At 43.0% G+C, this 27,445-nt stretch overlaps 1 protein-coding gene across 1 annotated transcript in view; it reads left to right on the top strand.

Annotated features, from left to right (window-relative positions):
* Positions 1-27,445, top strand: part of LOC144694192 (spermatogenesis-associated protein 16-like) — a 231,216-nt gene that overhangs the window by 99,591 nt on the left and 104,180 nt on the right. Inside the window, exon 5 of the mRNA XM_078564549.1 lies at positions 22,774-22,921. Coding sequence (XP_078420675.1) covers positions 22,774-22,921 — 148 coding nt within the window. The remainder of the gene's footprint in view (positions 1-22,773; positions 22,922-27,445) is intronic.

Here is a 27,445-nt window from a genome sequence, read left to right as displayed (position 1 = left end):
CAGGTGCAGCCTCACCAACACCCTGTATGGTTGTAACAAGACTTCCTTATTTTTAAACCCCAACCTCCTAGCAATACAGGCCAAAATCCCATTTGCCTTCTTAATTACGTAACTGCACCTGCATGCTAACTTTTTGTGTTTCATGCACAAGAACACTCAGATCACTCTGTGCTGCACTTTTTTGGAATCTCTCTATATTTAAATAATAGTCTGCTTTTTGATCTTCCTACCAAAGTGCATGACCTCACACTTTCCTACATAAAACTCCATCTGCCAAGTTTTTGCCCACTCACTCAACCTATCCATATCCCCTTGCAGATTCCTTATGTCCTCATTACAACATGCCCTCCTACCTACTTTTGTATCATAAGCAGATTTGGATACATTACACTCTGCCCCCCTCCTCCAAGTCATTAATATGGATAGGAAATAATTGAGGCCCTGGACTGATGCTTGTGGCACTCCACTAGTATGACTTCCCAACCTGAAAAAGACTCATTAATCCAGACCCTGTCTTCTGTGTGTTAATCAATCCATACTAATACAATATCCCCAATACCGTGAGCTCCTATCTTGTGCAATAACCTCTTTTATGTGGCACCTTATCAAATGCCTTCTGGAAATCCAAATACACTACATCTACTGGTTCCCCTTTATCAACTGTGTTTTATCCTCAAAATTTTCTAGCAAATTTGTCAAACATGATTTCCCTTTGACAAAATTATGTTGACTCTGTTTAATTGCATTTAACTTTTCTAAATGTTATGCTATTTCTTCCTTAATAATGGACTCTGGGATTTTCCCAACGACAGATGTTAGGCTGACTGGCCTATAGTTTCCTGCTTTTTGTCTCTCTCCCTTCTTGAACAGGGACATCATTAGTGGTTTTCCAATCTGCTGGGACCCTCCTGGAATCCAGTGAGTTCTGGAATATTTCGACCAATGTCTCCACTATCTCTGCAGCTACTTCCTTTAAAACCTTTGGATGCAGGCCATCAGGTCCTGGGGACTTGTCTGCCGTTAGTCCCATTAGTTTGCCAAATAATTTGTCCTTTGTGATAGAGACTTACAAGATGTTTCCTCCCATTAGCTCCTTACTTATCTGATATCTTTGGGATGTTTATAGTGTCCTCCACCATGAAGACCGATGCAAAATATTGGTTTAAATGCCTTTTCCTGTTCCCCTTTATCAATTCTCCAGTCGTCCCCTCCAAGGGTCCCACGCTTACTTTAGCCAATCTCTTTCTTTTTATATACCTGTAGAAGCTCTTGCTATTTGTTTTTATATTTCTTGCTAATTCACTTTCATAATCAATTTTCTCCCTCTTTATTAGCTTTTTAGTCACCTGCTGCTGGTTTCTAATAAAAATTCCCAATCCATTGGCCTACCATTAGTTTTCGCCGCTTTGTATGCCATAGTTTTTAATTAGATACTCTCCTTGACCACCTTTGTTAACCGCGGGTGGATCATCTTTCTCATCGAGTCCTTCTTTTTGACCAGGATAAATTTTTGCTCAGCGTTATGAAATATCTGCTTAAATACCTGCCACTGCTCATCCACTGACCTTCCCCCTTAGTCTATTTTCCCAGCCCGCTTTAGACAACTCTTTTTTCGTATCTCTGTAATTGCCCTTATTTAAGTCGAGGACACTGGTTTGAGACCTGAGTTGCTCGCCCTCAAACTGAATTTGCAATTCTACCATGTTGCGGTCGCTACCCGCTAGAGGATCCTTAACTACGATATCTCAAATTAATCCCACCTCATTACACATTACTAGATATAAAATAGCCTGTTCCCGGGTGTGTTCTGCAACATATTGCTCTAAGAAACAATCCCTGACCCACTCTACAAATTCGTCTTCCATGTTACCCCTGTCAATTTGATTTGTCCAGTCAATATGCAGATTAAGATCACCCATGAAAATTGTAGCGCCCTTCTTACATGCCTCCATTATTTCCCGATTTATACTTTGTTCTACAGTGAGGCACCACTTCGGGGGCCTATAGATGACTCCCACCCGTGATTTCTTCCCTTTGCTATTCCTTATCTCCACCCAAACTGATTCCACATCATAGTCTATTGCAGTTATATCACTACTCACCACCGCACTGATACATTATTTTAATAACAAAGCTACTCCACCTCCTTTTCCTTTTTGCCTGTTTTTCCGGAACATCAAATGCCCTTGAATATTGAGTTCCCAGTCCTGATCACCCTGCAACCACGCCTCTGTAATAGTTATTAAGTCATATTCATTTGTTTCTATTTGTGCCATCAACTCATCCATCTTGTCACAAATAACATGGTAGAATTTAGCTTTCAGTTTGAGAGTGAGAAACTTGGGTTAAAAACAACTGTGCTAAACTTAAATGAGGGTAATTACAAAGGAATGAGGGCAGAGTTGGCTGGAGTGCACTGGGAAAGGATTTTATCAGAAAATACAGTTAACGAACAATTGCAAATAGTTCATGACACACAACAAAAATATATGCCAGTGAGGAATAAAGATTCTAGGATGGGGATAAAACTACCATGGTTAACCAAGGAAGTTAAGGATAGTATCAAATTTAAAGAAAAAACATACAATGTGGCAAAGATTAGTGGTAAGCCAGATGATTGAGGCAGGTTTAAAAACCAACAAAAGATGACCAACAAAATGATAAAGAGGGAGAAAATAAACTTTGAGGGTAAACTAACAAGTAAAATAAAAAAAAAAATAGACAGTAAGAGCTTCTTTAAATATATCAAAAAGAAGAGAGAGGACAAAGTGAACACGGACCTCTTAGAGAATGAGGCTGGGGAAATAATAATGGGGAACCAGGAAATGGCAGAGGAGTTGAATAAATAGGTTGCATCAGTCTTCACGGTAGACGACGCTAATAGCATTCAAAAAATACTCAATAATCAAGGGGCAAAAGCAGGGAGGAAATAAATACAATAACTATCACTAGAGAAAAAGTACTAGGGAAACTAATGGGGCTAAAGGCCAATAGGTACCCTGGACCTGATGGGTTGCATCTTAGGATATTAAAGGAAGTAGCTACAGAGATAGTGGATGCACTGGTAGTAATCTTCCAAGAATCCTTAGATTCTAGAAAAGTCCCGGAGGATTGGAAAATTGCCAATGTAACACCCTTATTCAGAAAGGGAGGGAGACAAGAAACAAGTAACTATAAGCCAGTTAGCTTAACATCTGTCATTGGGAAAGGAGAGTCTATTATAAAGGATGTAATAGGAGAGCATTTAGAAATACATAATATAATCAAGCAGAGTCAGCATGGCTTCATGAGGGGGAAATCATGCCTGACAATTTTATTAGAATTCTTTGAGGAGGTAACAAGCAGGATAGATAAAGGGGAACCAGCAGATGTAATTTATTTGGATTTCCAAAAGGTGTTCATTAAGGTACCGCACATAAGGCTATTTAATAAGAGCCCATGGTGTTGGGGGTGGTATATTGGCATGAATAGAGAATTGGCTAACTAATAGAAGACAAAGAGTTGGGCTAAGAGAGGCATTTTCAGGATGGCAACCTGTAACTAGTGGATTGCCACAGGGATTAGTGCTGGGCCACAATTATTTACAATATAGGTTAATCACTTGGATGAGGGAATTGAATGTACTATCGCCAAGTTTGCGGATGACACAAAAATAGGTAGGAAGCCAAGTGGTAAGGATGACACAGAATCTACAGAGGGATATAGACAGGCTAAGTGAGTGGGCAAAAATTTGGTAGATAGAATATAATGTGGGAAAATGTGAAGTTATACACTTTGGCAGGAAGAATAGAGGAGCTGAATATTATTTAAATAGAGAAAGACTGCAGAAAGCTGCCACACAGAAGGATTTGGGGGTCCTCATGCATGAATCACAAAAAGCTAACATACAAGTTCAGCAGGTTATAGGGAAGGCAAATGGAATGTTGGCCTTTATTTCAAAGGGACTGGAGTATAAAAATAGGGAAGTCTTGCTAAACCTATACAAGGCACTAGTTAGACCACACCTAAAATACTGTGAACAGTTTTGGCCCCCTTATCTAAGGAAAGATATGCTGCCATTGGAGGCAGTCCAAAGAAGTTTCACCAGATTGATCCTGGGTATGGAGAGAATTTCTTATGAGGAGAGGTTGAGTAGGTTGGGCCTGTACTCATTGGAGTTTAGAAGAATGAGAGGCGACCTTATTGAAACATATAAGATTCTTAGGGAGCTTGACAGGGCAGATGCTGAGAGGATGTTTCCCCTTGTGGGAGAGTCTAGGACCAGAGGGCATAATTTCAGAGTAAGGGGTCACCAATTTAAGACAGAGTTGAGGAAGAATTTCTTCTCTCAGAGGATAGGGAATCTGTGGAATTCTTTACTACAGAGGGCTGTAGAGGCTGGGTCGTTAAGTATATTCAAGGCTGAGATAGACATTTTTAATCAGTAAGGGAATCAAGTGTTATGGGGAAAAGGCAGGAAATTGGAATTGAGGATTTTCAGGTCAGCCATGATCTCAATGAATGGCGGAGCAGACTTGCTGGGCCGAATTGCCTACTTCTGCTCCTATGTTTTATGGCCGTATGGTCTCTAAAGTACGCCTGTACAGAGCTGGTGGCAGTGAGTGTGAGTTTAAGTAATGGCATTTCATCATCATCAGTCTCATGTTCCGCATGGACTTGACACTCCTGCACCAGTGTCTGACCAGGTGACATTTCTTGGGTACAGTGATAGGAATGTGGTGAGGGGAGGGGGAGGGGAAGGAAGAGGTGCATGCTTACACAATCTGCGGCTTGTGAATCAGAAAAGATTGTAGATGAAGAAGAAGCATGTTTTAGAAAGTGGATTAGGATTAGTGGTTTCAGTCTCGCGGCTGGCCATGGGCACAATCTTGGCAGCTCCAGTAATGGTGAGCACTGTTTTCTCCATCAGGGTAAGGACATGCAACTGTGCCTGTTCCCCGCCAGTTAGGTGTTGCTGTCTAAGGTTATGTGCCACCTTGTCAGTGGGTGTGGTACAGTCTGTTTGGGTGATGTGCCTGACATAGTTGAATAGCTGGCAGTGTGTGGAAACTGTGAATATGAGGCTTGAAGTCAAGTGTACGAGAGCGAGATGAGGCTATTGTTACAACTGGGTGAGGGCGGATGTCAGGACTCGGTACTTCTTTCCTCAATTGATCGTAACAGGATTTTTTGTTCTGTAAGAGTTTCCTGTCAGAACCAGTTCTAAAAGAAAAATCGATGTTTAACATGACAGGGGAGCAGGTAGGTGTTTGGCTGGGGAGTATCCATTGACTCTGCTCATTTAGCTTTCAAAACTAGTAATTTGTTTGTAACTGTAAGGTTTTATTAGTGTCAGTAAGGTATCAGTAGTAAGTTTACTGTGAGTAGGAGGATTTATTAATTATAAATTAATTAAGAAACATAATGAATTAATTAACACATAATAAAGATGGCAGGAAAGGTGATGTGTGGCAGCTGCAGAATGTGGGAGCTCGTGGACACCTGTGTGGTCCAAGGCAAACACATCTGCAGTAAGTGCCTGTGGCCTAAGGAGTTTCAGCTCAGAGTCATCGAGCTGGGGCCGAGCTGCAGATGCTGCAAATGCATTAGGGAGGGGGAAGTTACCTGGACACTTTATTCCAGGAGGCGATCACACCCCTTAGGATAGGGTTTTCTAACTTGGTCAGAGGTCAGGGACAGGAGGGTGTGACTGTGAGTGAGGCAGGTAAGGGGATCGAGAAAATAGAAGTGGAGGAGCCTCAGCCCTTGTAATTTTCCAACAGGTTCGAGGTTCTTGCAGCCTGTATGGATGAGAGTGAGGTCTGCAAGGTAGATGAGTGAACTGACCATAGCACCATAATATAAGAAGCCATTCAAGTGGATGGAGTTAATAGGAATGTAGTGCTAGTAGGGGACAGTATAGTCAGGGGGATTGATACAGTTCTCTGCAGCTGCGAGCGTGAGTCCAGATGGCTGTGTTACCTCTCCAGTGCCAGGGTTCGGGACATCTTCTCTGGGTTGGAGAGGAACTTGCAGTGGGAAGGGGAGGATTCAGTTGTCATGGTCCACGTTGGTACCAACGGCATAGATAGAACTAGGACAGGGGGAATAGGTGCAGCTAAAGGTAATAATCTCTGGATGATTATCTGAGCCTTGAGCAAATTGGCTTAGGTTAAATAAGATTAGAGAGCTAAATGCATGACTCATAGATTGCTGTGGGAGAAATGAGTTTCGATTCATGGGGCACTGGCACCAGTACTGGAAAAAGTGAGAGCTGTACCTTTGGGATGGTCTTCACCTGAACGGTGCTGGGACCAGTGTTCTCACGAGTCGTATAACTAGGGCGCTAGTGAGACCTTTAAGCTAAATAGTGGGGACGAGGGATCAAGTTTGGGAAAATATGATAAATAGAGAAGAGAAGGCAAGAGGGCAAGGTAGGAATAAGGGAAATGATGACCAGAGCATGGCAGGAAGGGACAGAATGTACAAACCTAAATGTGCACCAGCAGGTAAAGCTAAAGGTTGCAAAATATTAAAAGTACTAAGGGTTCTGCACCTAAATGCACATAACATTCATAACAAACCAGATGAATTGATAATGCAAATAGAAATAAATATATATGATATGATAGCCATTACAGAGACACTACTGCAAGATGACAAAGACTGGGACCTGCATATTCAAGGGTACATGATATTTCGGAGGAACAGGAAGCTAGGAAAAGGTGGAGGGTAGCTCTGTTAATTAAGTGTGACATTGGTACAATAGAGAGAGATAACCTTAGTTCTGGAGATCAAGATGCAGAATCAGTTTGGGTAGAGATGTGAAATAGTAAAGGTAAGAAGCCGCTAATGGGGATGGTTTATAGGCCTAACAGTAACCACTCTGTAGGACAGGGTAAACAGGAAGAAATAGTGAGAGCTTGTGAGAAAGGGACGGTGATAATCATGGGTAATTTCATGGATTTGACGAACCAGACTGGCAAAGGTAGCCTGGATGTTGAGTTCATAGAGTGTTTTCGGGACAGTTTCTTAGAGCAGCACATTCTGGAGCCAAGTAGAGAGCAGGCTATACCAGATTTGGTAATGTGCAATGAGGCAGGATTAATTAATGACCTCATAGTGAGAGCGCTCCTAGGTGGCAGTGATCATAATATGATTGAATTTCACATTCAGTTTGAGGGAGTGAGTAGTGGATCTAAGACTAGTATCTTTATCTTAAATAAGGGTAATTATGAAGTCATGAAGACAGAGCTGAGTAAAGTGAACTGGGAAATTCGGTTAAGGGATAGGTCAATAGAGTTGCAGTAGCAGACACTTAAGGATATATTTCAGAATACTCAGAAAAAATAAATTTCCGTGAGAAAGAAAAACTACGGCAAGGTTGCACAATCTGTGGCTAACTAAGGAAATTAAAGCTAGTATCAAATTGAAAGAAATATAATTCCGCAAAGACGAGTGGCAGGTCAGAATATAAAGAACAGCAAAGAATGATGAAAATATTAATAAGAGAGAAATTAGATTATGAGAGAAAGCTATCTAGAAATATAAAAACAGATAGTAAGGTATTTAAAAAGGAAAAGAGTAAGTAAAGTGAACGTTGGCCTTCTAGAGAGTGAGTATGGGGAATTAATAATGGAAAATAAGATAATGGCAGATTAACTCAACAGATATTTTATGTCTGTCTTTTCTATAGAGGATACAAATAACATCCCAGAAGTAAGTGTGGTTCAGGAGGTGAAAGGAAGGGAGGAACTTAAGACAATTATAATCACCAGGGAAAGGATCCTGAGAAAATTATTAGAACTAAAAACTGACAAGTCCCTAGGTCCTGATGGACTTCATCCTAAAGTTTTAGAGGAAGCAGCTGCTGAAAAAGTAGATGCATTGGTTTTAATTTTCCAAAATTCCCTAGATTTTGGAAAGGTCCCATCAGATTGGAAAATAGCAGATGTGATTTCTCTATTCAAGAAAGGAGGGAACTATAAGTCATTAGCTTAACATCTGTCACCGGGAAGATGTTGAAATCTATTATTAAGGAGGTCATAGCAGGGCACTTAGAAAAAATCTCAATGCAATCAGACAGAGTCGACATGGTTTTGTGAAAGGGAAATCATATTTGGCTAATTTATTGAAGTTCTTTGAGGAAGTAACAAGCAATGTAGATAGAGGATGTGCTGTACTTAGATTTCCAGAAGGCATTTGACAGTGCCACAGCAAAGTTACTATGCAAAATAAGAGCTCATTGTGTAGGGGGTAACGTTTAGCATGGTTAGAGAGTTGGTTAGCTAACAGGAAGCAGAGATTAGGCATAAATGGGTCATTTTTGGGCTGGCAAGATGTGACGAATGGAGTGCCCAGAGATCAGTGCTTGGACCTGAATTATTTATAAGTTATATCAATGACTTGGATAAAGTGACTTAATGTATGGTTGCTAAATTTTTTGATGAAACAAAGATAAGTAGGAAGGTAAGTTGTGAAGAGGACATAAGTAGCCTGCAAAGTGATATAGATAGGATAACCGAGTGGGCAAAAAATTGGCAGATGGAGTATATAATGTGGGAAAATGTGTATTTGTTCACTTTGGTGAGAAGAATAGACAAGCAGAACATTATTTAAACGGAGAGAGATTGCAGAATTCCGAGGTGCAGAGGGGTCTGGGTGTTCTAGTACATGAATCACAAGATGCAGGTACAGCAAGTGATTAGGAAGGCAAATTGAATGCTGTCATTTATTGCCAGGGAAATGGAACATAAAAGTAGGGATGTTTTGCTACAGCTGTACAGAGTATTGGTGAGACCACATCTGGAGTATTGTGTACAGTTTTGGTCTCCTTATTTAAGAATGGATATAAGTGCTTTAGAAACAACCAGAGAAGGTTTACTCGACTGATACCTGGGATTGGGGTGGAGGGGGGAGATATCTTATGAAGAAAGGTTGGGCCTGTATCCATTGGAGTTCAGAAGAATAAAGGGTGATCGTGTTGAAACATATAAAGACCCTGAAGGGACTTGACAAGGTGGATGCTGAAAGGGTGTTTCCCTTTGTGGGAGAGACTACAATGGGGATACTATTTAAAAATAAGGGATCTCCCATTCAAGACCGAGATGAGAAGAAATAATTTCTCTCAGAGGGTTGATAGTCTTTGGAACTCTCATCCCCAGAGAGCAGTAGAAGCAGAGCCATTGAATATTTTTAAGGCATAGGTAGATAGATCCTTGACTAACAAGAGAGTCAAAGGATAGCTGGGATAGGTAGGAATGTGGAGTTGAGGCTGCAATGAGATCAGCCAGGATCTTATTGAATGGCGGAGCAGGCTAGAGGGAGCAAATGGCCTACTCCTGCTTTTGATTCGTATGTTCATATGGACAGACCTTGGCTATTGCATTATGGCCTAGGTGATTAATTTTTTCAATATTTCAGCCATCACTTCTGAATAGACCATTCTTCCCTGTGATAAGCTAGGAAGAACATATTGACATTTTCTATATAGCCATTGTCCCTGTAGACTTTCTGTCTCTGCCTGAAAGGTAGCTTTACAGAAATGTTATTGGTAAGAGCCAGGTATAAGTTTCAGTTCATCTTTGAAGTAATTCTTGACATCAGCAGGTGTGAAATTCCATAGAATGTTTGCATTGGCATGCCCTCATTGTAATCCACATTGGAAACTTCCAGAAACTGACCAACTTGTAATATCAGATGTGTCAGGTGACCTGTGGCAGCCATCTTAAGTCAGTGTCTTTGTTTGCTTTAAAAATCCCTTTTAAAGAAGTTCAATATATATTTGACCAACCAATGAAACTAAAGATTAATGTTACACATGCACACGTCACATCATCATGACACTATGGATGCGAAGTATGAGTCATGATAGATAACTTTGGTAGTTGAGTGAAGGTGGGGTGATAAATTAAGCGGTGTGTGAGCTGAGTTGTTCATTTATAAGGGTCTTGGCATTTGAAGATGTATTCATTTACCTTGATCTTATGTCATTAAACTTTTCTGCACTGCATCCAAGTCTCCAGGACTAGAATGCTTGCATTGACATCTATGCCTACCTGCTTCCACTGCCTTCTCAGTATCTATTTGGAGGACCTTCTGACCCCCTGTTGGGGCCTACCTCTTCCTGTCTACTTCCTGTACAAAGCCTCCAATGCTGCATCAGAGAATCTTGGAACACGCTCTCTGCTTTTTTGTGCCATTGGCACTCGTCTTGCAGGTCAGACAGCCTTCCCCAGCCACTTCCAGCACCTGCTGCAGTCAGAACGCACCTCCCCTTTGGCCAGTATTTTCTTGTTGGCGTGCGGGGGTGGGCCAACGCGTAAAATGACGCGCAGTGACATCGGGCGAGTGTCCTGTCGTCACCATGCGCCATCGCGGTATTTAGGTGGATGGGCACGTGATTTCTCCAATACGCGCCCACCATTAATTAATGATCCACTTAAGGCCCTTGAGGCAGCAATTGTCAAGAGATTTTTGGGGCCCATGCGATCTTCAGGATGTCGCACGGGCAGGTGGGTAGGCCACATTTGCATAAACCTCATCCACGGTTGGGATAAGTGGGGTCGCGAGAGTTATTTGTCAGACATTTAATTCTTAAAGTTACTGATACTTACCTGTGTGAGCAGGAATACTTCAAAACCCTTCACAGCTGCTTGGACAAGAGTAACAGCCTTCAGGTCAGAACTCTTGAGTAAACATCATTTCTGGGCCCTTGCTGGTTTCAGGAAACCTTCCCTTAGCCTGGGAATGGGAGCTGTGCTATCCACTGGAGGCACTTCCCGTGAGGAAGGGCAGACCAGAAGGGGGAGGAGGCCAGGAGTCCATATTCAGCCTCCAGGGGAGCCACCTTTGGGAGGAGAGGCGCAGGGCCAACAGGAAGTCCAAGGCGGGAGGGGCCACAGAAGACCCCACTATCCTGCTGCCAGGGTATACAGGCAGCGAAGCAGCTACCTCAATATGTCTGAGGTGTGTGTCGAAGTAAACTCCATCTCTCAAGGGAGACAGCCACCTTCATCTGTCAGGAGATAGGCCCTGAGATCTGCGCCAACTGTGTGGGTGGGCACCCCTTGCCAGTAGCGCTGAAGGTCATGGCTGCCCTCATCTCCTGTGCTTCCGGCTCTTTCCAGGGGTTGGTGAGCGATCTTTGCGGAGTCTCCCAGTCAGCTGTCCACACTTGTGTCAAGCAGGTGACAGACGCTCTGTTCAGGCCTGCATTGACTTTCATCCACTACTGCTGGGACGAGGCCAGACAGACAGCGAGCCAGAGGCTTTGCAGCAATTGCTGGCTTCCCCAGCGTCCAGGGTGCAATCAACTGCATAATGTGGCCATCAAGGCGCCGGTGGGTGAGCCCGGTACCTTCGTCAACAGGAAGGGATTCCGTTCCTTGAACGTGCAGATAGTGTGTCATCACAAGATGCAGATTCTGGAAGCCTGTGCAAGGTACACAGGCAGCTCCCACGACTCTATCCTCAGACACCCCCAGGTGCCGAGGCTTTTCAGTGCTCCAGCCTGGCTGCATGGATGGCTGCTGGGTGACTAGGGCTATCCCCTCAAAAGGTGGCTCATAACGCCCCTCCGCTATCCAAGAACAGAGGCCAAGCAGTGGTACAACAGGAGCCATGCCTCCACAAGGGCTGTGGTGGAGAGAACCATTGGTCTTCTCAAGATGCGCTTCCAATACCTGGACAGTTAAGGGGGCACACTCCAATACCCCCCAGATCGTGTGTCGCTGATAGAGGTTGCATGCTGTGCTCTCTGCAATCTGGCACTGGAAAGGGGTGACGCAGTGGACGAAGAAAATGTGGACGTAGTTGCTGTGGCTGCATACGATGAGTCCAGCAGTGAGTCCGAGGATGAGAACGCACAGGAGAACGCTGAGGATGTAAACGCTGACCCAGGTATACTCCAGCGAGGCAGGGACACCCGGGAGGCTTTAATCCAATTGGAACCTACAGCTAGCGCACCACATATGGACCTCAAGGATAAGCCTGGGCTGCAGGCTCTATACTCGATACTTGAGTGCAAAATCTGCCTGGGTAGGAACATTAACTAAGGGCCTTGTCAATAAAGCTCAATGTCAAACAACTCACTCATAACATCATGGGTTTCCGTCCACCTGCAGAAGTAAGGAGTCACCCTGAGCCATGCTCACATATCAAAATTTAATGATTTTACAAAATGAAGTTCAGAAAAAAATAATTACAAAGGTATTACGCTTCACACCAAGTGGTCATGAACTAATAGCGGGGTAACATAAAACCACCAGTGAGAAACCCGTGGTGTGCCTAAGGTGCCTTAAGTTTATGCTTGCGGGTGCTATGTCTAGGTGCTCCCCCCTCGCTGGCACTGGCATCTGAGACAGCCTGCTCACTGTGCTGTCCTTTTGGCCTCGATGACCTTGGCGGCCGTCTTCTGGCTCATGGAGCCTTTGATGGCCCCGCCTGGGAGGGAGCGGCCAGTTCCACAGCTGGCATCTCCCTAGTCGCTGCAGCCTCATGGGATCTCACTGTCACTGGCAGAGGGGCAGAGGAGCAGCTGCCCTCATCTGGAGCGCCCTGAGAGGAGCCCGCAGAGACAACAGGCAGTTGCTGCACCGATGTGAGGTCGCTTCGGAACCATCTGCTCACTGTAGATGGATGGGCATCGAACTGGGATACTTGGTGCCCAAACCATCTCCCACACTGGCACTGACCAGCTAAGGTCAATGCCGCTGTGAGGGCTTGCAGGTCTGAGTGCAACCTCAGGAAGCCCTGATTGATGATCTGGAGGAGCCTCTCCACGAGAGTCACCACTCACTCCATGGAGGAAGCATGGCGCTTGACCATGAGGCTCATTGCATCAGTGATGCTCCACGCGGACTCCTCCAGCGCGAAGACCATGCCATGCATAGCTTCATGTATCTCCGCCAGATCCTCCCACATACCCTGCTGCACTTACAACGCCTGCAGCCTCACGGACAACTCCAGAGGCACATCATCAGCCACTGACCGAGCATGTGCCTGGTTCCCTGCAGTCCTCCGATTGCCAGCACCATGGGCACTCTCTGTTTCCCCCCACAACTCAAGTAAGTGTGAAGTGCCGTCTTCGCTGTGCCCCAGGACACTAGCCGATGATCTAATTCCCACCGAGGTGCTAGTATCTGCGCTGGTGCCTGCCTAGCAGAGATGGTATGACACTGGTGAGTCCAATTGTTCAGGGACCTCAGGTGTGAGAGGTGGCCCCACTGACTTCTCCTCCGGGCCCTGCTCTGGTGATGCTGAAAGGAAGAACAAGGACATTTGATCAGGTAAAGTGGAGACAATGTTAGTGCACATGCCTGTCCCCCGGATCAGTATGTGCTCATCCTTCCATAATCAATGCTCAACCCATGCTGTAGGCTTCAATCACTGAGCATTCAGCAGTGCCATGGCTGCTGGGACACACATGGTGACCTCAGGCTTGACCTCCCCATGGCACCCCAGCCTAATTGCCACCAGTGGACCTAGGCGCATGGCGCCTCTCCAGATCCATTGCCTCCTGCTCGAATCTAGTCACAATGGCCAACTGAGCCTGCCCTCTGCCAGTCTGCATCTGCTCGGCGCCACTGTGTGCAGTCTTCTCCTGAAAAGGAGAGAAGATTAGTCCACCCTGTACCTGAATTCCCATCACATCCCTGCCACCCCAACCAGAGTGGGACATTGCAGGGCTCCAGTGTTTCATGACCCCGCAGCTGCCGCACACTCACACAAAGAAGCCAGGGCTGACCCCCCTTTCGCACATGCTGCCTCCATCACATTTGGCACCATACGGTCTAACCTTGCAAAGCAAGGAAGCACAAGTACGTGGAATGCCAAGGGCAGCAGATGGATTGGTGGCCTGCCACCAGGAAGCTCCCCTCCCAGCATGTTAGCACCCTGACCTTGACATTGTGCCTAGGTGCAGATCCTTGAGGTCGCCCCCAAAACAGTACTCTCGGTGTCAGTGTCACACATGCTGCAGGTGCAGAACCTATCTCAGCACTACCCTCTCAGGGTGAATTAGGCATGGGCAGTATCTGCTGGCCCACCCATGCCGTGAAGGATTCAATGCTGTAACTGCACTCAGAGTTGTTGAGGGTGGGGGGTGCCTTGGCGGGGAAAGGCTACTGGCTGTATTAAGTGACCTCTGCCAACATGGTACTCACCCTTCCCGAGCGCAAGAGGTCATTGAATCGCTTGCGGCACTGGACCCACATGTGTCGCACCAAGTCATGGGAGCTGACTATCTCTGCCACCTCCTCCCAGGCACGTTTGGTCAGGTGGGGGGGGGGGCCTCCGCCTCCCGTCCCTCAGAACGAGGACCTCCCACTCTGCTGCCACCTCCTCCAGGAGGGCAGCTGGGCATTCATCGGAAAACCGAGGGGCACATTGCCCCGCTGCCCTGCTCTCCAGCAGCGCTCTGATGACCCCTTCTACTGGCCATTGTGATCAGCCTTTTCAAGGCTGCCAGCACTTCATTTAAACAGGTCGCCGTTGGACCCGGTGGTCATTGCACTCCCGCCGCCGCCCGCCCACTCCCACTATCCTTGGGAGTCTTGCATTACACTGGGCAGGCCTTAATTGGCCCGCCCGTGTAAAATGGTGGCATGGACCCAATTGTGGGTGGTGATCGGCTCTGCGCCCGCTCCCGACCGGCCCACCCAACATGGGGAAAATTCTCCCCTTTAAGAAGTGAAGACTGGCTTTAAGTAATGCAAGGCTAGCTATAAGTGGTGCTCATCTCTCATGAACTTAGCCCCTGCTGAGGCATGCAGTCACTCAGTAGCATGCTTTTCACTAGGTCGCATGCTACTATCATTAAAATTATTTGGCAGCATAAAGTTTGTGTGCTGTGTGCATCGCAACAAACAGGCATGAGTTAATTGCACAGTGATCCCCAAACCAATTTTCAGATCTTATTCAAGTTTTCTCCTTACATTTTAAATTATACTTTGCACTTTTACCACCGAAAATGTATTGTTTCACTTTTTCTCCATTGAACTGTAACTGTCTATTTATTAATATTTAATTTATGGCTATTATGGTAAAAGTAAACTTTAAAGATATTCCTCATCCTCTAAATTGTTAATCTAAGTGGATCAAAAGAAATGTTTCAGCACAGATCACTAAGATTTACTACCAATCCCATTAAGCTGAAATACATCCATCTTACCATCCAAAAGACAGGCTTCAATCAGTGCCAGGATGTCAATAGATTCATCCGCGATGATTTCATGGTGGTGAAATCCTTGTTCACATGAGAGTGGGCTTTCTGAATTCAATACGGTTTGGAAAAGTGACTGACCACTTGCAAGCACAGGAGAGGGGAAGTAAGAGGTAAGAGGAATGAGGAGGCGATTGGCACATTAGCTCCTGCGCAGCAATATGGACAAGATTCAAGGTTGACAGGGTTGGCAATGAATGCCACAATGAGAATTATAAAAAGTTCCAAGGGTCTAGCAAGAGGACAGCTGCAGGCTTATTCAAGTCAGATTCAACTGTGAGGTGATGCCAGGGCAGAAAATAGTCAGAGGATTAGTGCTTGGAGTCTGAAGAAACTGGTAAGGGATCAGAAAAGACATGGTACTGGAGAAAGTTGAATGGAAGCATGGCAATATAAGACAGAGAGAGGCAGGAAACAAATTAGGTCTGGAAATGGCAATTTTTTATTCCTACATGGGATGTGGGCATCGCTGGCTAGGCCAGCATTTATTACCCATCCCTAATTGCCCTTGTTCAGAAGGCAGTTAAGAGTCAACCACATTGCTGTGGGTCTGGAGTCACATGTAGGCCTGACCAGGTAAGGACAGCAAATTTCCTTCCCTAAAAGATATTAGTGAACCAGATAGGATTTTTAAGACAATCGGCAATGGTTTTTTGGTCATCGTAAGACTTTTAATTTTTATTGAATTTTACCATCTGCTTTGGTGGGATTCAAACCCGGCTCCCCAGAGCATTACCCTGGGTCTCTGGAAGATAAGTCAATGACAATACCACCATGCCACCGCCTCCCAAAATCTAAATAAGGTTCAGCTGTAGACTGCAAACCAGGAAGTAATCAGTGGGAGTGCATGGAAATCAGAGTGCTGCTTTTAAAAAGCCTTCTCTGGATAAAACAGAACTTCTTTACAAATTACTGAGCAGATTTAGGACTTTTAATGAAAAGCTGAACACCATCAGAAATTAGAAAAATAAGGGACAGAATTTTCCCCTGGGGCTGGGACTGCTTCCAGGTTCCACCCCGCCCCCCCTGCTGTTCAATTAAGGACAGCGAATGGGCTTTTAAAGCTGGAGAGCCAATCAGAAACCTTTCAGCTTGAAAAGAACAGCGGACTGTGCAGGAAAGTAAGTAAGAGAAAGGATGCTTCAAGATGGAGTTACTCTCTATCCAAGTTTAAACCTTTTCAAGTTTAAATTTAAAAATGTCTTTTTCAGCCATGCCAACACTGTGATAGTGTTGGGGGGAGTTGGAGGGGAACCCCTCCACAGGGCAGCCTGTGGTTTCTCCTGCATCCAAGCAGCAAGGGTCTCTAGGCTTGCCTGTACTGCTGGACTCCTGGCCTGCAGATGGGAAGCTGCATGTAGGCACCTAAACTGGCCCCTGCAGCCTGAAAGAACCAGGGGTGGAATTTAATGCCCTCCCCCATGACAAGATTGGTGGGGCATTTAATCAGAAGGTGTCTGGTGGGGACCCTGCTGCCTTTCCACCTCTGCCCCAATTAAGACCATGGCAGCAAGGCTCATGGACAGCCTTCCCACCCTGCGGCCAGTTGAAGCCCTTAAGAGGGCAATTAAGGGATGGAAATCTCCTCTAAGGTCAGAAATATTTCTGGGTTCCATTCATTTATCTATTTATTGACCTATATATCCAAGAAGACAAGAAGTAAGAGCGGGACTAGGCCATTTGGCCCCTTGAGCCTGGTCTGCAATTCAGTAAGATCGTGGCTGATTTGATCATGGCTCAAATCTTCTTTCCTTCAGGTCCTCCATAACCCTTGATTCCCATGTAGATCAAAAAACCTATCTAAGTAGCCTTGAATATATTCAGTGATCCAGTCTCCACTGCTTTTTGTGATGGAGAATTCCAAAGGTTACCAACCCTCTGAGAAAAGAAACTCCTCCCCATTTTTGTCTTAAATAACCCCCTATTCTGAAACTGTGCCCCAGCTCTAGATTCCTCCAATTGGGGGGGCACAGTTTCAGAATAAGGGATCATTTAAAATGGAAATGAGGGGAAACATTCTCTCAGCGTCTACCCTGTCAAGCCCCCTCAGAATCTTATATGTTTCAATAAGATCACCTCTATTCTTTTGAACGCCAATGAGTATTGGCCCAACCTGCTCAAGCTTTCCTCATAAGACAACCCCTTCATCCCAGGAATCAACCTAATGATTCTTCTCTGAACTGCCTCCAATGCAAGTATATCCCACCTTAAATAAGGAGACCAAAACTGTACGCAATACTCTAGGTATGCTTTCACTAATGTTCTCTAGAATTGTAGCAAGACTCCCCTACTTTTATACTCCACCCGCCTTACAATAAAGGTTAACATTCCATTTGCTTTTCTAATTATTTGCTGTACTTGCATGCTAACTTTTTAGGATTCATGTATGTGGATGCCCTCTGTACCACAGCTTTCTATAGTCTCTCCATTTAAATAATAGGCTGCTTTTCTATTCTTCCTACCAAAGTGGATAATCTCACATTTCCCTACATTGCACTCTATCTGCCAAATGTTTACCCAATCTCTTAACCTCTCTGTATCTCTTTGCAGTCTCTTTGAGTCCTCCTTGCAACTTGCTTTCCCATCTATTTTGTGTCATCAGGAAACCTGGCTACAATTAACTCTGTCCCTTCATCCAAGTCATTAATATAATTTGTAAATAGGCGAGGCCCAAGCACTCAGCCCTTGACATTCCACTGGTTACAGTTTGCCACCCTGTTAATGGCCCATTTATCTCAACTGTCTGTTTCCTGTTAGTTAGCCAATCCTCTATCCATGCTAATATATTAGCCCAATACCATGAGCTTGTGTGTAGTTACCCTTTATGTAGCACCTTATTGAGTGTCTTTTGGAAATCCAAATGCACTGCATTTACAGATCCCCCTTTATGCATCCTGCTTGTTACATCCTCAGCTCTAATAAATTTGTCAAACACGATTTCCATTTCATAAAACCATATTGACTCTGCTTGATTGTATTATGATTCTACAATTGTTTTGCTATTACTCCCTCGATAATGCATTCTAGCATTTTTCCCAATGATAGATATTAGACTAACTGGTCTCTCATTTCCTGCTGTCTATCTTCCTTCTTTCTTGAATAGGGGTGTTAAATTTACGGTTTTCCAATCCACTGGCACCTTTCCAGAATCTAGGCGATTTTGGAAGATTACTACCAATCCATTATCTCTGCAGCCACTTCTTTTAAGATCCTAGGATATAGGGCATCAGAACCAGGAGACTTGTCAGCCTTTAGTTCTATTAATTTTCTCTAATGATAGTGATTGTTTTAAGTCCCTCCCTCTCTTTTGCCCCTTGATTTTCTACTATTCTTGGGATGCTTTGATGTCTTTTACTGTGAATACAAATACAAAATACGTGTTCAAAGTCTTTTCTATTTCTGTTTTTCCAATTATTAATTGCCCAGTTTCATCTTCCAAGGGACCAAAGTTTACTTTGGCTACTTTCTTCCTTTTTATACACTTGTAGAAGTTCTTTCTGTCTGTCATTTATAATTCTTGCTAGTTTACGGTCATTTTCTAGTTTCTCCTTCTTAATATTTTTCTAATCATCCTTTGTTGGTTTCTAAAATTTTCCCATTCTCCTGGCCTACCACTAATCTTCACATCATTGTACGCCTTTTCTTTCAATTTGATACCATCCTTAACTTCCTCAGTTAGCCATAGATGCTGTCGTCTTCTCATTGAATCTTTCTTTCTCAATGGAGTACATCATGTTGAGAGTTATGAAATGTCTCCTCATTGCCTTTATTTAAGTTTAAGACACTAGTTTCAGACCCATGTTTCTCACCATGAAACTATGTGAAATTCCATCACGTTATGCTCACTCGTCCCTAGAGGATCCCTTCACTATGAGACCATTAATTAATCTTGTCTCATTAAACATTACCAGGTATAAATTAGCCTGCTCCCTGGTTGGTTCCATGATGTAGTGTTCTAAGAAACTGTTCCAAATGCATCCTGTGAACTCGTCTTCAAGCCTACCTTTGCTGATTTGATTGACATAGAAGCAATTTTTATAGATATTACAGACATTTATCACATTTCATTATTACAGCAAAAGGTCAAAATGAAACCATAGTAACAGTAGCTTTAAGAACAATTTTTCGCACGTAAATTAGCAGTCATTTCCTGAATTTACAGTGATCATTATATTGTAAGGTTTACGATGATGGTAGAAAAGGACAATGTGCAATCCAGAGTAAGAATAATTAACTGGGGGAGAGCCAAATTCAATGGGGCAAGAAAGGAGCTGGGCTGGCTAGACTGGGACCAAAGGCTGCCGGAAAACCTGTGGCTGAACAATGGGCTACCTTCAAAGAAGAAATGGTTTGGGCACTGTCAAGGTATATGCCCCCAAAAGGGAAAGGTAGGGAAAACAAATCCAGAGCTCCCTGGATGAAAAAGGAGATAGAAATTAAGATAAAGAAGAAAAAATGTGCTTATGACAGGTGTCAGGTAGAAAATACAACTGAGAACCAAGCTGAATACAGAAGGTTCAGAGGAAAGGTGAAAAAGCAAATAAGAGGAGCAAAGAGGGATCATGAGAAAAGGCTGGCAGCCAACATAAAGGGGAATCCCAAAGTCTTCTATCAGCACATAAATAGTAAGAGGGTGGATAAAGGAGAAGGGCCGATTAGGGACCAAAAAGGGGATTTACACATGGAGGCAGGGGACATGGCTGAGGTGTTAAATGAATGCTTTGCATCTGTCTTTACCAAGGAAGCAGATGCTACCAAGGCTACGATGACAGAAAAGGAAATCCTGCCACTAGAAGGATTCAAAATTGATAAGGAGGAAGTGTTGGATAAACTGTCGGTACTTAAGATTGACAAGGCACTGGGACCAGATGAGATGCATCCATGGATATAAAAGTGGAAATTTCAGAGTCATTGGCCATAATCTTTCAGTCTTCCCTAGATTCAGGGGAAGTGCCAGAGGACTGGAGAATTGCAAACATTACACTCTTGTTCAAAAAGGTTGTAAGAATAAACCCAGCAGTTACAGCCAAGTCAGTTTAACTTCAGTGGTGGGGAAGCTTCTAGAAACAGTTATTCGGGATAGGATTAGTAGTCACATGGAAAAATGTGGGTTGATTAGGAAGAGCCAGCATGGATTTCTAAAGGGGAAATCATGTTTAACTAACTTGCTGGAGTTTTTTGAAGAGGCAACAGAGAGGATTGATGAGGGTAATGCTGTTGATGTGGTGTACATGGACATTCAAAAGGCATTCGATACAGTGCCACACAAAAGACTTGAGAAAAGTTATAGCTCGTGGAATAAAAGGGACGCTAGAAATGTGGATACAAAATTGGCTGAGTAATAGAAAACAGATGGTGATGGTCAATGGATATTTTTTGGGCTGGATGAAGGTTTGTAGTGGAGTTCCCCAGGGGTCAGTATTGGGACCCTTGCTTTTCCTGATATATGTTAATGATCTAGATCTTGGTGTGCAGGGGACAATTTCTAAGTTTGCGGATAATACAAAACTTGGAAACATTGTAAACTGTGAGGAGGACAGTACAGAACTTCAAAAGGACATAGACAAGTTGGTGGAGTGGGCAAATAGGTGGCAGATGAAATTCAATGTGGAGAAGTGTGAGGCGATTCATTTTAGTAGGAAGAACATGGAGAGACAGTATAAAATAAGGGTACAATTCTTAAATGTGTGGAGGGAGCAGTTAATAAAGCATACAGTAATCTGGGCTTTAATAATAGGGGTAATAGAATACAAGAGCAGGGAGATTGTGCTGAACTTCTATAAGACACTAGTTAGACCTCAGTTGGAGCATTGTGTAAGTTCTGGGTGCCACACTATAGGAAGGATGTGAACACATTGGAGAGAGTGCAGAAGAGGTTTACAAGAATGGTTCCAGGGATGAGAAACTTCAGTTATGAAGGCAGATTGAAGAGGTTGGGACTGTTGTCCTTGGAGAGGAGAAGGCTGAGAGGAGATTTGACAGAGGTGTTCAAAATCATGAGGTGGCTGGACAGAGTAAATAGGGAGAAACTGTTCCACTCATAAAAGAATCGAGAACGAGAAGGCACAGATTTAAAGTGTTTTGCAAAAGAAGCAAATGTGATGTGAGAAAAACTTTTTCACACAGCGAGTGGTTCGGATCTGGAATGCACTACCTGGAAGTGTGGTAGAGGCAGGTTCAATCGAGGCATTCAAGAGAGCAATAGATGATTGTATCTGTTCAAATAATGTGCAAGGGTACGCGGAAGCAGGAGAATAGCAATAAGTCATGAAGCTCATTTGGAGAGCCAGTGCAGACATGATGGGCCGAATGGTCTCCTTTTGCGCCGCAACAATTCTGTGATACTGTGAATTATACAGAAACAAAATCTGCTAGCAAACTAACACTTAAATGGTTAGGTAAACTAACTAAATTCTGCTTAACTCAGGAATAAAGCATTTGAACCATTGATCGTTAATCTTAAACAATTTTAATAGTCCCAACTTTAGGTAGAACATAGCAGAATGAAAAGGCTGAGAGAGAATAAAATGACCTCTTAGCTGGATCTTTGGAACTTCAAAACATATCTGCATGAATGCAAAATTTCTGAAGGAGCAGCTGAGCAACTTTTCGGAACTGCACCACCAAATTATGATATTACCGTTATCTATATTTCATTTATTTTTATATTTATATTTTAAATAACTTTTAAGATCGGGGCCATATGGTCCTTCCTTGCCTCCTTTAAGAATCAGGACAAATAAAGGCAAGAGTAGCACATATAAAGCATGTACATTGATCATACATATTTGCTTGAGCTCAGAACTGCAGTTTCTTTTAGCCAGAATGGCAGCCAGCTCCATTAAATGTTATGCAAATTGAAAAATTCAATTATTTTTGTATACTTTCTAAAAAGGAAAAAGAAACCATGTCCCAAGTGCATTAGCCTAGGCCTCTGGATTGCTAGTCTAGTTACATTACCACTACGCCAGTGTCTGCCCCTTAATAGTTGTAAATTGTCCTCTTTCAGGCTCTCCTTGCTCTTACTCTTCATAAACTACAAGTCATTCAAAATGTCATGATTTGCATTTTCTCCCAAGGCCTCATTACCCCATTCTCAATAAGCTACATAGGCAATCCGCACAAATAATTTGTCTTGACTCTTGCTCTTGCCCTTGCCCCACTCTACATCATTGATTTCTTCCAGTTTTATGTCCCTGCATGAACCTGCTGCTTTTCTGATACTGGCCTAATACTTGATCTCTGCTTCCTTTGATCTACCATCAGCAGTGCTCCTTCAGCCACTGTGCTCCCGCTGTCTGAAACTTGCTGTTCAGGATTTTGCTTCTACGTACGTAAGCTCAATTAATACCCTCTCTGTGTGCTTTTATCTCTTTCTTTAATTTTTCCTCACCTTTCCTTCCTCTCAAATTTACCTAATCATTATCCAATCTTTCCCTACTATTCTGTACAGGTTCTGAACTGTCTCTGCACTTGGGGAGTGCTATAGAAACGTAATTCTTGTTGTGTATGATGAATTTGTTTTTTTTTAAGTTAGTATTTTACATATTCATGCTTCTTTATGAAACTAGGCAATGTTGGAAGAGGGCATCACTCAAGCTGAAACATTTTCGGTTATGTACACACCATTTGCAGTGAAACCAACTGCTGCACAAATAGAAAAAATAAAAGATGTTTTCAGGAAAAAGCACCCTGCTTATGCCAATTACTTATATGCAGGTAATTAAATGATATTGTTCATTGTACCATTTGGTAAACATTTGGTCTTTAGTAATAAACAATAATAGTGATATTTTAACATAATTTATTTCATAATAATAAAACTAATCTGATAATGGAACAAGTCTAAGAACATCAAATCCTTTACAAAATCCTAACTGTATAGTTTTTAGCTGTTATGCAGTTATATTTCTCTTTCAAAGGGCTGTGTGAGATTTCTTGGCTTCAGTAATTATGAAGTATACTCCTTGAAAACAATGAATTAACATGCATAATTGACGATCCGTATTAGGACCCCTGTTCTTCCTAGACCTTGGTGTGCAGGACACAATTTCAAAATTTGTGGATGGTACAAAACTTTGAACTGGGAGGAGGATGGTGTAGAACTTCAAAAGGACATGGACAGGTTGGTAGAATAGGCGGACAAGTGGTAGGTGAAATTTAATACAAGTGTGAAGTGATTAATTTTGGTAGGAAGAATGCAAAGAGTCAATATGAAATAAAGGGCAAAATTTAAAGGGGGTGCAGGAGCAGAGGATCCTACATGCATAAATTATTGAAGGTGGCAGGACAAGTTGAGAGAACCATTAATAAAGCATACATCATCCTGGGCTTTATTAATAAGCACATAAAGTACAAAAGCAAGGAAGTTATTTTAAACTTATATAAGCCTGAGCTGTAGTATTGCGTGCAATTCTGGGTGACGCACTTCAGGAAGAATATGAAGGCATTAGAGAGAGAGAGTGCAGAAAAGATTCACGAGAATGGTGCCAGGAATGTTGAAATTTAGATATGTAGATGAATTGGAAAAGTTGGGACTGTTTTCCTTCGAGAAGAGAAGGTTGAGAATACATTTGGCAGAGATAATCAAAAACATGAGGGGTCTGAACAAAGTAGATAGGGAAAAACTGTTCCCATTGGTGGAAGCATCAAGAACAAGCAAACACAGATTTAAGGTAATTGGCAAAAGAAGCAATGGCAACATGAGGAAAAACTTATTCACGCAGCAAGTGGTTAGGACCTGGAATGCACTGCCTGAGAATGTGTTGGAGGCAGGTTCATTTGAGGCATTCAAGAGGGAATTTGATTATTAGAATAAAGAAAGGATATGCAGGGTTACAGGAAAAAGACAGGGGAGTGTCTCTAGGTGAATTGCTCCTTTGGAGAGCTAGTATAGACACAAAAGACCGAATGGCTTCCTTCTGTGCTGTAATCATGCTGTGACACCTAGATTACCCTTTTGCACCATCCCGCGCCCCCCACACTTACTATTTAAATCTAAATTCCGCTCAGAACACTTCCCATTGTTCTTACTTTCAATTTCAGCCAAGAATTCCTTACTCCTCATTCTAGTTTCAATTTCAACTGAGAATTTCTTTTTACGTTACAGTTTCTTGAGTGTTTATTTGATTCTCTTGGAACCAGGCCTTCCCTACCCTTCCCGACCTGATTAGCCTTAAACTTACCTTCCCCTCCAGTCCCAGGACAGGCTCAGGCATATTGATGCACTTACTCTTAAGTACACTGCAGCTCTTGTTGCTGTAGGCAGATTTGCCAGCAGCTCTCTAATGCAGGACTTCCTCCCGAGTGAGGGGCGGAAGTCCCACCTGCAGCCAATTGACGCTCATTCGAGCGTGAAATAGCTGAGGGGCACTCAGAGTCAGCCGGGAGACCCCACCATCTGAAAAAGTCAGGCCCTGGTTTCTGTTGCTCTTATCCACAGCTCCGGGCAAACTCTTCCTGCCTTATCCAAGCTGCTGCCAGCCCCAAACTACCAAATACAGCCAAGATATATCAAAACAAAAGAATATTCCTACCTCAACCAATCTCCATGGCAATGTGTCACACAATGGCCTGTCTCTACACAGAAATTTAAATGAATTATCTTTAACTTGAAACCATCTCTCTGTTCTGAAAAGTACATGAATACTTTAAAACCTCCAATTGTTTACCATTGCCTTCAAACCTTTGTGATCTGGAGAAATTACATTAATAATTTAACCTCCCCACAACACCGTCACATCAAGCCCTCTCCTGAGATGCCTTACAAACAGACCATCTCCTCAAAAGATAGTTAACAAGCCTTCCATTGTTTAACTTTTAACACCTCACATCATGGCTTCCCCAACATAAATAGGCCTCCCCTTGATCTGTAAATGCCCTAGACCTTCCTGCCAGCCCCTCAGACCAGGCATTCTTCCATTTATCCTATATTTAAAAATTAAAATTTCCAAATTAAAAATAATCTTATAATATACTCATTTGTAACACGGAGAAGTTGAAAATGATCCTCATTTTCAACTATCCAAAGGAAAACAGTGTTGCCATTTGCAGAAAATGTATTTTTATCTGTAGATAAAGCTAACACAACTTTTTAGATGCTGCAGCAACACTGTTTTTCTCCCTTGCAGCAGCAATAAACTGCTCAGGTGCAGATAGACTGCTGAGAATCAAGCCCTATCTGTCAAATGAAAACTGCACAGAAAAATGCTGTTTTTTTTTAAACATTTATTCTTAGGTGACATCAGCCGTAATTATTGACCATTTTTTTATGTTAAGTAGTACGTCATAAATGATCAGCTGTCCTTTTTTACTAACAGGCAGCTTGATGTTCATTCTTGATTATGCACAACTTAGAATTATCAGAAAGCAAAGCATGATTTTCTTTAAAAAAAAATTTAAAATAAAGTTCAGGATTAAGATCATCAGTTTTTGAGGACATTAAGTGTCAACCATACAGCATGGAACAGAGGGAAAATTGTGGACAGACAGGGCTGGGAGGGACATCAATGAACTAGTTGGGTTTTTTTAACAATCATGTACATTTTCTGGTGCTAGACAACACCTGATTTTTAAAAATTCAGTGTCTCAACTTAGAATTGAGGTATTTGAACCCAAGACCTCTGAGTTGCTAGTCTAGTAATATAATCACTAAATTCCTTACCCATTTTATTTAAACGTCTTGTTGGCCAGTGGAAACCCCGGTTATATGTTTCTAGTGAAAGAAACCTTAGCCCATTGTCTTATTTTTGCCCAATCATGATTAATGGGACGCATATAGAAGTGCTGGTGTTCTAGAATATGGATGTTCTTTAACAATTCTATGTGCCTGCTTGATACATTTTCATATTTTGTCAGATCAAAGTTGCTCACATATGGAGACTTGGCTCAAATAGCTGTGCAGAGGTTGCAAAAATAGGACACATTCATCCTTACCATTTCAGGTTGTGACTAGGAATGACATAAATATTGAAAGCTTAGGGGAGAGGAGGCTAGAGATTTGCAAAGAATACTGGCTTTGTCAATGTTGCACAATTGACTTCAACAGTCAGTGACAGATTGAATAAATTCTAGGGATTGTGCAACCTGAACAAGCTAATAAGGCTTACATGGTTGTCTTTGAGCACCACAGAGGCCTGCAAAGGAACAGCAAGTTAAGCACTAAATGATCTGACTGCTGCAGAGATTGGGTATTATAACTCAAGGGAAATTAATGAAAGTTTTTTAAAATTATTTTTTATGGAATGTGGGCGTTACTGGCTTGGCCAGCATTTACTGCCCATCCCTAATTGCCCTTGAGAAGTTGTTGGTGCACTGCCGCCTTGAACCGCTGCAATCCATATGTTATAGGAGCACCCACAGTGCTGTTAGGAAGGAAGTTCCAGGATTTTGACCCAGCAACAGTGAAGGAATGACAATATAGTTCCAAGTCAGGATGCTGTGTGATTTAGAGCGAAACTTGTAGGTGGTGATGTTCCTTGCATCTGCTGTCCTTGTCCTTCTAGGTGGTGGGGTTCATGGATTTGGAAGCATACCCTGCAGCATATGTGACATTGAAGTAATTAGGAGAAAGGTTGAGAAAAAGTTCACCTCACAGTCTTAATGTAAAAAGACACTTTATCCAAGTAATGTATCCCCCAGCCTCAAAGGGCTGTCAAATGTAGCCAGGTAGCAGTTCTACATTATTCCTTATCCAGGGTGAGGTAGCTTTACGTGGTTTATCTGCTAAAGAGACAATAGAAGCTATGTGATAGAGCATCCTTCTGGAGGCCAAACAAGCAAGTTATTGGACATGGCTAGGTGGTAATGAATTGACAGGGATTGTCCTTAGTGAAAACCTGTAAATAGAACACATCTATGGTCCAGGAATTAAATTGGCAGCAAATGAGAGCTTGGCCATGAGCCAGGCAAGCAATTTGATGCCAGTTGGGCCATCTTGGTGAACACTGCCAGATTTTAGTTGTGTTAGATATCAGCCACACCAGGTACAGGTGTGGTAGTATTTTTGAGCAGACTTCTACTCAGCTCCTGGAATCCTGAGTGTAGGATTAGTGTGTTCAGTGTTGAAAGGGTTAATGTGTGGGTCTGGAGAAACAGTACCCCCCAGCATGGTGATGTCACTGAGTGAAAATTCTGGAACTCCCTCCCTAACAGCATTGTGGATGTACCCACACCACATGGATTGCAGCGGTTCAAAAACACAGCTCACCACTACCTTCTCAAGGGCAATTAGGGATGGACAAT

Source organism: Cetorhinus maximus, chromosome 19 (assembly GCF_964194155.1).
Source record: "Cetorhinus maximus chromosome 19, sCetMax3.hap1.1, whole genome shotgun sequence".
NCBI classification, from domain to species: Eukaryota; Metazoa; Chordata; class Chondrichthyes; order Lamniformes; family Cetorhinidae; genus Cetorhinus; species Cetorhinus maximus.
The sequence above is the reverse complement of the archived record's forward strand: the minus strand, read 5'-3'. Positions and strand labels throughout refer to the sequence as shown.